The 14,317-nt window shown below is 37.7% G+C and overlaps 1 protein-coding gene and 1 long non-coding RNA gene across 3 annotated transcripts in view; one reads left to right on the forward strand and one right to left on the reverse strand.

Moving 5' to 3' along the window:
- GRIN3A (glutamate ionotropic receptor NMDA type subunit 3A) overlaps positions 1 to 14,317 on the forward strand; it is a 168,579-nt gene that overhangs the window by 104,825 nt on the left and 49,437 nt on the right. Inside the window, exons 4-5 of the mRNA XM_055271635.2 lie at positions 5,307 to 5,452; positions 9,569 to 9,684. Coding sequence (XP_055127610.1) covers positions 5,307 to 5,452; positions 9,569 to 9,684 — 262 coding nt within the window. The remainder of the gene's footprint in view (positions 1 to 5,306; positions 5,453 to 9,568; positions 9,685 to 14,317) is intronic.
- The window catches only part of LOC129479090 (uncharacterized), a 125,169-nt gene that overhangs the window by 95,311 nt on the left and 15,541 nt on the right, over positions 1 to 14,317 (reverse strand). The window lies entirely within an intron of this gene.

Raw genomic sequence — 14,317 nt, forward strand, 5'->3', positions numbered from 1 at the left:
TTTTTCCTTGATGCAGGCTTTCTGACATCCCTGGCTGTCTGAATTACACACGGGGTAGACTATCCTGGCCCACTCGGTTGCATCAATAGCTTCTTAGATCCCTTTTCTGATTGTGTTATTCTGTGACTGCTGAGTAGCCCATGGTTATTTTTCAATATAATCTCACACACAGAAAGAAAGAAGAATATATCGTTTTGAAAGAATTTAAGTAACAAAGGAAAAAATTAATTTTAAGGAGAAAAAAGACAGCAGGAGGTGTGATAAAACCCATCAAATTTTTAATGTATCTAACCTAAGAGAATTTCATTAATTCCCTTAATAATGATGATAATTCATTATGCCAGTATTTATCAAGCCTATACTATGTGCTGAGCACTGTGTTTGTCGCATAACAATGATAATAATAATAGCAGCTAACATTTGTTGAACACTTACGACCACACAAATGAGATCACTATGGGCACCATCCTCATGGAAACTTACAATCTAGCAGGGAAGGCAAATTATAAAAATAATTCCAAGGGTCGTCAGTGCTATGTGAAACTGTAGGTATAATGGGAGGGTGTTACAGGTCTAGGGGTCAGTGAAGGCTTTCCTCAGGAAGTGACATTTAAGAGTTAGCTAGACAAAGAAGTAGGGATAAGGAAAAAGTGTCCCAGGCAGACTGAAGACTATATGCAAGAGCTCTGATCAAGCAAAATGTTTGTTTTGGAAATGAGAGAACTGACCAAAGCTTGGAAGGCCAGGAGGAGAGCAGGATGACAAGGCTAGGAAAAGGAAGTCAGGAGCCAAACCTGCTGAACCTTAGAGGCCGTGTGAGGAGTTTGGACTTCATCCCAAGGGCCATGGGGGAGCCACTGATGGGCATTAAGCAAGTAAGGGACATGATCAGATTTGAATTCTAAAATTTCTCCGAGTGGGTCAGAAAGGAAAAAAGGAAATATGTGGATGACAGAAATGATGGTGACTCAAATAAGAGCATTGGCAGTGTTTGCAAAACATCTCCATGTTAGAGTGAGGTCCCTGTCAGGCTAATAAGATGCTTTCTTTCCTGGAGTCTGCTTATTTGCTAATCCTTGAAGGAACTTTCCATTCTCAGACCTCAGAACCTTTGCCTTCACAGAGCCAATAAGGCAGATATGTGAGCTGATGAGCAAATACAACAGAAAGTTATGCAAAGGAAAAACAAAAAGAGACAGTCCTCCAGCAGAATTCTGAGCCTGGGTCTGCTGGTTCCCTGATTCCTTCCATGCTTTGGAAAGGAACGATGTGCTGGTGCATTCAGAAAAGAAAATGAGACCCAGAAAAGCAGGATTTCCCTAAAAGCAGGTAATAGGCTATAAAAGTATTATCACAACATAATGTGAAGAATGTACTTCTGGAAGGAATTCTGTTTCTATATGAGAGTAAGGTATTTTAATTAATGATTCTACAGCCCTTTTACTTTAAAGAGAGGGTTTATTTAGAAAGCTTGAGCTGTAAGCTATACTGTTAGCATAGTTTGTGCTAAGTGAGATGACAAAGCTGTCACCTTCCTCTAAGTTCAAAGAACAGTTATCAATTAATTACTCATCAAGTATTTTCTTGAGCAACTACACAATGAAAGGCATTAGAAATACAAGGATAAATTAAAATTAACATTATTCTTGTTTACATGGAGCTTCCAGTTAGTGAAGAAACTGAGAGTCTAGACACTAATCACATGATTACATAATTAAATTTAAAACTGCAACTGTGATAGATTCTACAAAAGATAGGTATATGTACTGTAAGGGCTTACGAGAAAAGAATCTGGCCTACACAATAAGTTAGGGAAGTAATTACTGAACTGAGAGCAAAAGAATGCATATAAGTTAAATGGATAAAGCAGGATAGAAAAATAGACTAGATAAAATGAATTAACTTGACAAACAGATATAGACTACCTGCAAGGTGCCAAAGGTCGTGATAGGTAACTGTATGACACAAACAAATGAAACTTGGTCTGCAAGTTACAGAAAATAGGATGGGCTGAAGCTTGTTAATTCCTAGTTGTGAGAAGTTGGTGTTACTTTATCCACGCCTCAGTGTTTTAATCTGCAAGATAAGAAAATAACATCTACCTTGTAAGATTATTGTGAAAATTTTAAAAGCCCTTAGCTTACTGCCTGGCATACAAGTAGCAAATTTTGTAATGACCAGACAGAGGGAGTCAGTATGATATAGTATCAGAAGCAGTGTTCCACAGTTGTCAAAAGCTGAATGTCTTTGATCAGGCTGAATTCCAATCCCAGGTACAATTACTAGCTCTGTGACATTGGACAAATGACACACTTTCTAATCTTCAGTTTCTTTATGTAAAAAGATGATAGACGTATCTACCTCACATTTCTTGGTAGGATCAAAGGAGATAATGCACGGAAAGGTCAAAGATTGCTTAAATGAATATTTCCCTACATATTTTATATGTACAAGCTACTGTATCAGCACAGATAAATAAGTAGTTATGCTTTTCTATTGTTGTTGTTTTGGGTAGGAGGGTGAAGCTAGACAAGACCAAAGGCTTCACATAGAAAATTTTCACCTAGGTCTTTGCTTACATATTTTATATGTACAAGCTTCTATATCAGTACAGATAAATAAGTAGTTTTTTTATTGTTGTTGTTCTGGGTAGGAGGGTGAAGCTACACAAGACAAAAGACTTTACATAGAAAAATTTGACCTAGGTCTTGAAAAATTAATAGATGTTGGACAGACAATGCTGATAAATGTGCCTTGTGCAAGCCATATGACTGCAATTTGCTACTATGAGAACAGCCCCGGGGGTTCAAGGCATGAGGATGATATTTTTAAAAGCCTGGTGAGTTCCTCCTAATAAACATCATCACTTCAGTTGTTGTCATGAGCTAGAATGCAAGATGATGTAGTAGATGATAGCATATGCTTTGAAGTAAGATAGACATGGGTTCTGAGCCAATCTCTGCTACTTACAACTGCATGACCTTATGCCCATTACTTCACTTCTCTGAGCTTCAGTTTGCTTATCCCTAAGAGGAAGTAACAACAGTGCCCTCTTCACGAAGCTATTATGAGGATTCAGCACAATAATGTATGTAAAGCTCTAAGTATCACGTTTGGCGCATAGTGTTTAATAAATATTCAATATTGTTATTATTGTTGATGTGGCATTAAGGTTATGCTGGCATAAAACATTAGAATTTGTTCAGCGCATGGAACAATTACATTAAACTCAGAGTAAGCTATATTACTGACTTAACAGTGGAATACCAAAGAAATACAATGAACAACAGGTTTTAAGAGTTCCTATATGGCAGTGGTTGCAGGTATTTATCTTTGTCACCCTAGTAACTTTGAGAGCTGTACAGAGTAGGCCTTCAATAAGTGTTGAATAAATGAATGATTTTGCTGATTTTAAAATATTTTTTTCTACTTATAAACATGGTGTTTCTGCAGATAATCTGTAAATAAAAAATACATCTGTAAATTCAACACCAATGTGTTTTCTTCCAAGGTGTGTGTGCATGTGCGTATGTGTGTGTGTATAATATATATGGGAAATCATAGCATTTAAATAAATGTATACATATTTAATTTTGATCATACCATATGAAAGCTTTTTTCCACTTGTCATATGAGCATTTACCTTGTTTTATGAAACATACTTTACAAACATGATTTATATGTTGCATTACACTCTATAAGAATATGCCATATAATTTATTTAACTATTACCATATTATTACACCTTTACTGTGTGTCAAAACTAATTCATCTTCAAATATATGTTATTTGTCACCATATTCAGTGAGTTCTTAATCATTTTTATGGTAAACAACTTAAAAATCTAATTATTAAAAAAATACTCTGTATTATCTCCCTCCCAGATGAAAATTATAAACACATTTACAAAAACTATTGCCTACTATTTCAGGAGGTTTATAAACTCCATGAAGCCCATCCATAGATTTCTGTCCCCAGGGATTCACATCAGAACTAATTATATAAAATGTTAATATCAAGCAAAACAAAAATGTGCAAAAACTTGACTATAATTATTATGGAGATGTATAATCTCTAAAATATTGCTGACTACAGTAATGTGGCCCAATCCCAGTTCATTCTTACTTTTTAAATAGTGCTTTAGATTACACATTAATGCTTCTCTACAACTTTCATTGAATAATAATGTTTCGTGTGATATATCTTTATTCTCCTTAGTGACAGAAAGTCTCTGCAGGACTCCCAGTGCACAGTCGTTTCTCTTTTGGCTGAGTCCCCATCCAAATATCATCGTTAATTGTAGTTCCCATAATTCCCATGTGTTGTGGTAGGGACCCAGTGAAGATAATTGAATCATGGGGTGGTTACCCTCATGATTTAGGTTACCTGTTCTAGTGATAGTGAGTGAGTTCTCATGAGATCTGATGATTTTGTAAGGAGCTTCCCCCTTCACTTGGCACTCATTCTCTCTCCTGCTGCCCTGTGAAAAAGTGCCTTCTGCTGTGATTTTAAGTTTCCTGAGGCCTCCCCAGCCATGCAGAACTGTGAGTCAATTAAACCTCTTTTCTTTATAAATTATCTAGTCTCAGGTATTTTTTCATAGCAGCGTAAGAACCGACTAACACACGCGGTGAGGTCCTGTATCCTGGAAACCTATGAAATTATTAAGTCTGCTCCTGCCACCCCCCGCCTCTGTTGCTCCAAGTTATCTTAAATATCATTCCATTTGAGCAAATACACAGCATGACTCAGCATTGGATAATACAGTTATTTGAAGGAAAGAGAGCATTTTATAATAACGCTAAAAATAAATTCAATGAACAAAATGTAATATAGCCTAAAGGTGGCTAAACACAAAAGTGATGTAGTCACAGCATTAGGGCAGGTTTATTGTAATCTCAGGATGCAAGGTTTTAACTTGGTCTTTACGTTATTCTAACCAAGGAGTATCATAATCTTTATTATGAACGTACACTTTGTCTGATATGCAGTTTACAATAATGGGAATAATTCTAAATGCCAATCTGCACAGCTTCTAAAGAATTCTAATAGGTTCCAATATAAAGCAAAAAAAATTGTTTTGTATTTTTTGTTTGTCATTTCCATCTGTTTGCTTCTAAAGATAGAACCATTTCTGATGTAAAAAGCATGTAGCCGTGTCTGCACATTTCTATGTAGATGTTTCTGCATGTGGGGGTTAGAAAAGTTCCTAATTATTATTAAGTTTCAAAGAATTATGGAAAAAATGTTAAAAAACACTTCTAAGAATAATTTTTATTTAAGCCATTTCTTTTTCTCCCTCATAGTTACATCATCCCTCCCAAGGATTCCGCTTTGGAACTGTCCGAGAAAGCAGCGCTGAAGATTATGTGAGACAAAGTTTCCCAGAGATGCATGAATATATGAGAAGGTACAATGTTCCAGCCACCCCTGATGGAGTGGAGTATCTGAAGTGAGTGTCAACCTCTTGGATCCAAAGAAAAATTCTCACTGAAGAGAAGTAATTTAGCTACTGATGTAGTGTATGTTAGTTTCTGAAAATGACAGATGAATATACCCACGTTGTGTTAAGTAATACTTTATACCGTGTGAGATCCCAGGAGACAGTGTGAAATAGTGTGTATTTAATTATGTGACCTAGATTACTTGTGACCTGCATAGTCTCAAGTTGGTAGTAGCTTTGTTCAAAGAGCCAGTGGGGCCATTAGCATAGCAGATGGTGGAGGAAGTAGATGTTGGCTTTACATCACTTGAGAAAACAATGGTGCTGAAGTGGTCAAACACACAGGGAATATGGCCAGAGGATAAAGTGTCCCAAGGCAACCTTTTCCTTCCCAGTGAATGTATCTCTAAGCCCATGGAATGCCTCCTCTTGCCATGAGGAAATGGAATTTATCTTAGAGATTTCCTGTAGAAAGGAAATAAGATAGAAGACAACGATACCCATGCCTGCATTCTTCTCATCAGAATTTATGAGAAGCAATCGTGAGAAATCACACTGCCATGGCAGATTATCAGAGCCTGTAATTCAATGAAGTTGAATACAAAGGCAGACGGTGCAGTGATGGGTTTGCTCTGTCTAGTCTTTCTGAGAAAAGGGAAAGAATTGTTCCTGAAAAACAGGAAGGCATGAGGGTGAGCAGTCCTCTCCCTCCTGCTTGATGGAATCAAGATAATAACAGACATCCACACCTCCAATTCCTAGAATTGTGCAGAATCAGGAAACTGGTTTCTCCATGGTGAGCATCAATAATCTCCCTAATGGACAGCAAGACATGCCACCTCAAATTCTTTTTTAAGAAAGAATAGAAATAAATAAATAATTTCATGGAACATAAGGGTTTTGTCTTTCTCAACAACTTTAGAAACAGGCCACTTTAAAAATTTTATGGACTTTTAGCTATAGCTTAGAGAAAAAGCCTTGTTCTCTCATATTTGCAAAATAACATATGATGTATAAGTATTATGAAATGCCACTTTTAATTTTGCAAGAACATCAACACATTACAGTCTCTCTCTGACATGAAGTTTAGAATCCCTTTGCCTCCCAGATCTTCTTGTGTGTTCTCTTCTTCAGGCGAATTTACGGTTGAGAGAAAGAATAAGATGTCAGGGTAGCAATGGCTTCCAGCTCAACAGAAATAGCAGACAAACTAGGCTCTGCTGACAGTATGAAAAGGATGATATGAGCTACTGCTGCAGTCCCCAGCAGTTCCACTCCACTCAGGGCATTCATGTATCTCAGGAGCTTTATCTGAGAAGGCCCACATGCCCAGCACTGGCCCCGCCCTAGCCTGAAGAGAAGCAATCTTCAGGAAAGCAGCCACAGATGAGGGCTCAAAACAAATCAATTTTCCTTGGTAATACAACTAGCAAGTGGCAGAGTCAAGACTAGGACCAGGTCTGTGGAATCCAACTGCTGCTTCAGACTAGTCTAGGAACGATGATGAAAGAGTAGGCCCTTGATATTTGCAGAATAGTCCATGTTCCAGCGACATCTATGTTCCAGTTGGTATCTGAAAGCTAGTTAGAAATGCAGCAACTCCAGCCTCATCCCAAACTTACTACATCAGAATCTTCATTTTAACAAGCTCCCCAAGCAATTCACTGATTGAGGTGAAATTGGAATCTAGGCAGAGTTTATAATTAATACTCTCTCACCTCTTCTCTCTGGACCTTAACTCTCCATTTTCGGCCTTGTCATTTCCTGTGCCCTTAGCCACCACTTCCCACAACCACAGTCTTCATGTTACCTCCCTGGCATCCCAGAGCTCTGACCTACAAGGCACAACCCCTAGCATTGCCTGTGCAAGGAAGTTTTCTACATATTGAACCTGTCCTTTCCCTCTCCCATCAAAATTCTCCTGGACTTAATTCTGCTCTCTCAGGGCCCTGCTTTCTCATTAACAGTTTTCCAAAAAAATTAACTCCCATTAAAATGCTTATTCCTTTTATTATGTTAATATGTGACTGGTTTTCTTGTGATGTGTGATATGTATTTTTAAATAATGCTTAAGAAAAGACAGGGCATGATTCTATAAAAGAAATAACCACTGGGGGCCCTGTGAACCACAACAGTGATTCAGCCAATCTAGAAGCTACTTGTACCTGGATCCCACTTGGCCATTTCCTCACCAGTGACTCAGGGTCCCATGGGAGTCTGAGAGCTGACTGCTTTTTGCCTTTTCAGGTAATTGAAATTTATCATAGCTATCTGCACTTTGCAGTCCAAAATCAAGAGTAGTTATTTAAGGAAGGATCCCAGAGACATTAGGCTTTATGAATTACTGGTTTTAAAAAAATGAAATGAACCTCATCTTTTTTATTGTCATATTCCTACCACAAATATTTGTGGAATATTGGCGAGTGATAACTTGTTGCTAGGTAGCTGTCAAGGTACATTATGGTACTGTGGCAGTTGAAATTTGATTGGAGAAACAGCTTTCAGCTCAATTTTTATTTTATTGCCAGGATTCCATTAAGATTCCTTATCAACTCCTAGGAGACAATCCACATCCCCCACACTTTCTACAGCTTCCCATTACTGTAGAGCTGGGAAGTGCTTCATTTTGGTTAAAGTTAAATGTGGGCCTCATTGTAACTTGAATCCGATACCCCTTGGAAAAGGGGATGCATTTTAAATTGGCTATTTCACTTATTTGAAGAGTAGGATAAGAAAGCAATGGTCATTGATACCAAAAAGGGAAGCTGACTTGCCGACTATGTGTCTATACATGACCCAGAGAAAGCCATTCATGTAAAGATGTGTTTCCTGCCCACTGATGAATCTTCTGGGTGTCTAGGGATATCTTTCTCTTTTTGATTTTCTATGAATTCTAGTCATATTCTCCTCTGTTTAGAAGCCACACTGTGTTAAAAATTAGAACAGCCTCACCACTGGATCTAAGAAAGAAAGGACTGAGTTCAGAAGGGATAGAAAAGAGTTATTCTTTTTGTAAAGCTGTTTGGACAACTCTAAGGGTAGAAAATCCTTTCTTTTTTTCAAATTAATAAATATTTTTATTTTAAAAAAATATCTACACCTACACAATAAAAAGGAACTGAGGTAGTCATTGCATGAGATAGAAAGAAGTGTAATACAGAGTTCTTATTCTCAAGAAACTTACATTTTAACTGGGGAGCTAATATAGTGCACAAAATGGTTGCTTTTCTGGTCTTCACAGAATACATTCCCTCTTTTTGGTCACAGCATCCTGCATTTCTTCATCCCTCTTCTACTCTCACTGATTTATATGCGGTGAACCCCACCCCTGGCTCCAGTTGACACCACCTAGCCAATAAGAATAATAGTCCATTTCCATGGTAACAATATCCAGGGATGGGCTCATGACATAGTCACAATAAAAGCAAATTAGACTAAGAGTTTTTCTGAAACTTTTGCTGATAGAAAATCCTTTCTTAAATGGATGTATGCCTTTCACCTTTCCAAAAAGAATTGGAAGTGGCTGAAAACAAACAAGTTGTTGCATGTATTTTAGACAGTTATTTCCTTTTAAAACTTCTCCTTCCTTGCCCTCTTTGTAGGTGGAAGCTCGGCCTATGCTGAGACTCACCCTTCATTTGAACCCGGTCCCAACACTTACTAGCTGTGTAACTTGGTTTAAGTTACTTCAACCCTCTGAGCCTCAATTTCCTTATCTGTTATATTACAGTCATTCTGAGTGATAAAAGGTATAGAGAACAATGAATGCAATGCCTAACAACAAGAAGTCACTCTGATAGTGTAATAAGAATAAACCTTCTCTATTCACTTCCTATTCAATTCAGAGTGGCTCTGGCTTTACTGATGGAATTTAGAAGTAATTAAAGGAGCTGGTAGATAAACCCATTGGAAAGATGTCATGCTCTCGTATAAGAGTGCCTGTCTCCCCTGGTCTGTAGTCTAGAGGTCAGTGAGAAGCCAAGACAGTTAAGTCAGCACCTAGGTAGCTTGTGCGGCCCTTAGTGTCCAGGTTTCTGTCCCCTAAACAAAAGCCGGCTGTCAGCCTTCATGCTTCCTTCCCATTAATGAATCATTTTCACTTTTCTCCTCTGGTCTTAAATATAGGAATGATCCAGAGAAACTAGACGCCTTCATCATGGACAAAGCCCTTCTGGATTATGAAGTGTCAATAGATGCTGACTGCAAACTTCTCACTGTGGGGAAGCCATTTGCCATAGAAGGTATTAATCAGTCACTCTTTATTCACTTTTACTCGGGATGTGCTCAGTTTGCCAACCTAGAAAGTCACAAATGCCAAAGTCAGAAGCAAAGAGCTATTCATCTTCCCTTGTTTTCATTTTCAACTCATAAGCACTTAGCTATTAAGTTGCTGAAGTTAGGAATTTATTTTTCACCTATTCAACAAATATTTATTTACCCAATTGTTAGGGGGAAAAAATCATTGTTACCCATATGATGTTGCTTCAGATAGCTGGGAGTGGTGGCACAGTGTAATAAATTTTAATTTAATCTGTACTGTATGTGTGTGTGTGTGTGTGTGTGTGTGTGTGTTTAGTGGCGGGGTGTTGCTATGTGCTATGTTGCCCAAGCTTGTCTCCAACTCCTGGCCTCAAGTGATCTTCCTGCCTTGGCCTTCCAAAATTCAGGGAAATCTGTATTTTCTAACAGCCAAATACTCTAGCAAATCTGACAGAAAAACTGGAATGATTACATTTTACAACTGGGAGGGCACCAATATTGATCTAATCCAATCTACTCATTTGATAAACAAGAAAGCCCAGGGACATTACATAACATTTTCATAATTGCACAATTAGATGATAATGCTGGGACTGAAATCTAAAGCTCATGGTTCTTAAATAAGTATTCTTCCACTAGTTGGAAAATAAGTAGAAAAAAAACTCATTCTATAGTTTAATGCCCTTTAAGGTCCCAAACAAAACCTTGGGATCCTTGTTTGGGATCTCAGGTCTTTTTCTCTACTGGCAGCAAATTTTTCCTTCTAATGTGATCACCCAATCAATCGAACTTCAGAACCAAAGAAAGATTGCTTTGTCAGGAGCATCTTTCATTCTGAATGACGGTTGATATATGGAGCTGATAGTTTGAACCAGCAAATTTCACTTCTCCCAATTCCCAGCTTCCCTTCCCCGATAGTACATGTGGCTCTCAAGACAGCCATGCTCACTTGTCAGAAAAACACTTTAGCTTAAAACAATCCCGTGGGGGTGCCCAACTGCTATTTCCAGAAATCTATACTTTCCTGTATGTTAACTAGGATATCAAGACTATTCTGATTTCAATTTCCCAACCACAGTTGGTCTCTGTCTCCTCTAAATGTATCAGTAGATTTTTTACCTCTGTCTTCATTTTCATGATAAATGAGAAGGTTACAGCTGACTATTTCTCCACATCTTCTCCTAGCAGAAATCAGTTCCCTCTCCAGGCAAAGTCACCCCCACCTGAAGCAGGGATGGAACTCAGAAAGAGAGGCAATTAGCAGTAGTGGTCTTCTATTAAGACTACCGTCTAAGATAGCAAAGGGAGAAAAAGAAAAAGCTAGAAAAATAAACAACATTATTCAGTATATAATCCCATTTTTATGTAACAATGAAAATTTTCTCCTTTTTGTGGCATCTGGGGATGTTACATTTTATTTCTGTCCTAGATGCAGTGGGGAACTGAGATCCCTTCTGCCATTAGGAGCTACTAACAATGAATCATGGGTAGAGAACATAAGAATGAGGGGCTCCATTTTCCACCTTTATCTTCAGGGGACAACTCTATCTTGTCAAAAGACAGTGGTAAGATGGCTTGTTTGCCTCTGCTGGACCCTGGTGCCAGATGCCACCCAGATGCCACGCAATTAACTCCCCACTGGTTTCCTGTTTACATTTCCATCTGTGTTCCTGAGACTTAGTGTCTTGCAGTTCCCATCTTCTCTAGACATCACATTGTTTTCAAAGGAGATGGGCACAAAATGGTGCATGGAAAAGCCCTCCCTGCAAAAGAGTAGGAATACTGCAGGTTTTAATTGAGAGAATATTGTTATCATTGTGAGGTTATTCTCAAAATGGATAGGGTACACATCAGAAAATTTAATTCAATTCTGCTTCTGACAATAAGTTCATACCCCAAAAACATAACTCAGTAAAATACAAAAGGATACGTATAAATTACACAAAACAATGTGGTAGAAATACTAGTCAAAGTCTTGATTGCTTTTCTTAAAAATATGAATTTCACAAGTTCTGTTTTTTTTTGTTTTTTTTTTTTTTGAGACTGAGTCTCACTCTATCGTCCAGGCTGGAGTACAGTGGCGCGATCTCAGCTCACTGCAACCTCTGCCTCCCAGGTTCAAGCGATTCTCATGCTTCAGCCTCCAGGGTAGCTGGGACTACAAGTGCCCGCCACCACGCCTGGCTAATTTTTGTAGTTTTAGTAGAGACAGGGTTTCACCATGTTGTCCAGGCTGGTCTCAAACTCCTGGCCTCAAGTGATCCTCCTGCCTTGGCCTCCCAAAATGCTGGGATTACAGGCGTGAGCCACCTACAGTCTAAATAATAAAGCTCACATTTTAATAAGTTCGAGAAACTTTAATGTTATTAGAGGATAGCATATATTTTTAACAATTTAATTGAGAGAAATAATTTCATGAATTTTTAAGAAAATATTTCTCTCAATTAAATTGTTAAAAATATGCACTATCCTTTGACAACATTTAAGTTTCTTGAACTTATTACAATGTGAGCTTGGTTATTAGGTTAGACTGTATAGGGATAAAAAAATCATCAAAGTGGTTTATGAGCAATACTTGGTCATTTAGGTTACAGGAATGTTTTATATGCCTACCCATATCCTTTCACAGGGCCTAGTACAATGCTAGGCATATAACATGAATGTAATAAGTGATGTATTACCTATGAAATAACTAATTAGGTTTGAAATAAGTACCTAATTCACTCACTTAGGTAGTTTATAGCTTGTACTTATACTTTCCCAAATGTTTAAATGTACTTAGGAGAGAAAACAGAATGCAATGATTCCTTCATGCTGAATGTAATGTCACTGTATATAGTAGTAACACACTCAGTACATATGTGTGACACTCAGTGTAACTACTGCTGTGGTCTGAATGTTTGTGCCTCCCCAAAGTTCATATGTTGAAACCTAATCCCCAAGGTGATGACATTATGTCATGAAGTTTCCACCCTAATAAAATGGAATTAGTGCCCCTGTGAAATAGGCTCAATGAAGCTCATTCACCGTTTTCAGCATGTGAGGACCTAGCTACACGGCACCATCTATGAACCAGAAAGCAGGCCCTCACCAGACACCAAAACTACCAGTGCCCTGATCTTGGACTTTCCAGCCTCCAGAACTATAAGAAACAAATTTCTTTTGTTTTTAAGTCACCCAGTCTATGATATTTTGTTATAGAAGCCTGAGCAGACTAAGATAACTATTAACTATCTCTCCAAACTTCACCATTCTGCATTTATTTTGACTTAAAAGGGAAAAGTAAGGCAAATAAGAAACAGTGGCTCTACACTGAATTTGAAACCCTTTCGTGAGTACTCATTGGTACAGAGTATATAGCAAAGCAAACCAAAACAACTGAGGATTCGAAAGCATGTGGAAAGCCTTTGGTCGAATTAAATATCATAAACCAGGGGCACAAACACATATTGTGTGCAGAGGGGAAAAAAAAAGTGTTGAGATAAGTGAATACATGTCTCCAATTTGTGCATTGGAGTTAGCTGACAATAAAGCTCAAACAAGGAGAAAGAGTAATGTAACTGCACAATAATGATGTGTGACCTTTGTGCCAAAGACCTTTGCCTGCTTTTGAGTTTGTTCTTTTACTTGCTTTCCAATAATTATTTAATACAGTGCTTGGAACACTAGCTCTAGAGTCTGAGTGCTTGGGTTAGGATAAAATTGCTGTTATTAACTGGCAAGTTATCTAATCTACTCTTCAGGTTCCTCACCTGCATAGTGGGAAGATGAATAGGAAATTTATGATAGAATTGTTGTGAGGATTAAGTAATACATATAAAGCATGCACTGTAGGAACCTGTTTGGCACATAAGAAATGCTCAACAAATTATTATTATATAGTATATCGATTAATACATTAAGACCAATTAGCTGTAAAATTCTTCCAGGATAGTCTTCATAAGTCTCAACTTTTCCCACACATTTCTCTCCCCGCTTTGATGTGCTGAGGCTAAGGGAAACCCATTTTATAATACCTTTATAGTTGGGACAATTACAATATGTTCTCAACCATTGTCCCAGAGTAGCTAAATATGGTATTCCAAGGACAGACTGCAAAATTGAATAAATCTTTCTCCCTGAAGCCTTTTTAACCCTATCTGAGATACTATTTTCAAAACATCTCTTTTCCAACCACATTTCAGAAGATTCTTTAGTCTATGATTTTCTAACTATATATTTGCTAGCCAAAATATATTTCCACCATTCTCAGCTGAATAAAGCTGATTTATCCATGGTGAAGAGATCAGGATTCTATTCTGAAAATTGTTCTCTTGGGCTATTAAGCTGTATCCAATTTCCAGGATGCCTGACGCCTTCATCTTTAGGGTTGAAGGATTCCATTTTGCTTCATTCATCAACCACAAAATAGTCAACCCTGTCTTTATTGCAAAGCCACGTTTCTAATAATAATGAAAGCAACTCAGGCTGCCAAGTTGAGTCAGCAATTTAAAAATGAGAATTCTTTGACCAATGAACACAAGCAAATTTGAAAAGCAACTATAAATGGGGACAGAAATAAAACCCTCAAGGTTTTATTATTTTATGTTTTTGAATAAAATGGATTTTTATCTC

Source organism: Symphalangus syndactylus, chromosome 3, assembly GCF_028878055.3.
Source record: "Symphalangus syndactylus isolate Jambi chromosome 3, NHGRI_mSymSyn1-v2.1_pri, whole genome shotgun sequence".
In the NCBI taxonomy this organism is placed as follows: domain Eukaryota; kingdom Metazoa; phylum Chordata; class Mammalia; order Primates; family Hylobatidae; genus Symphalangus; species Symphalangus syndactylus.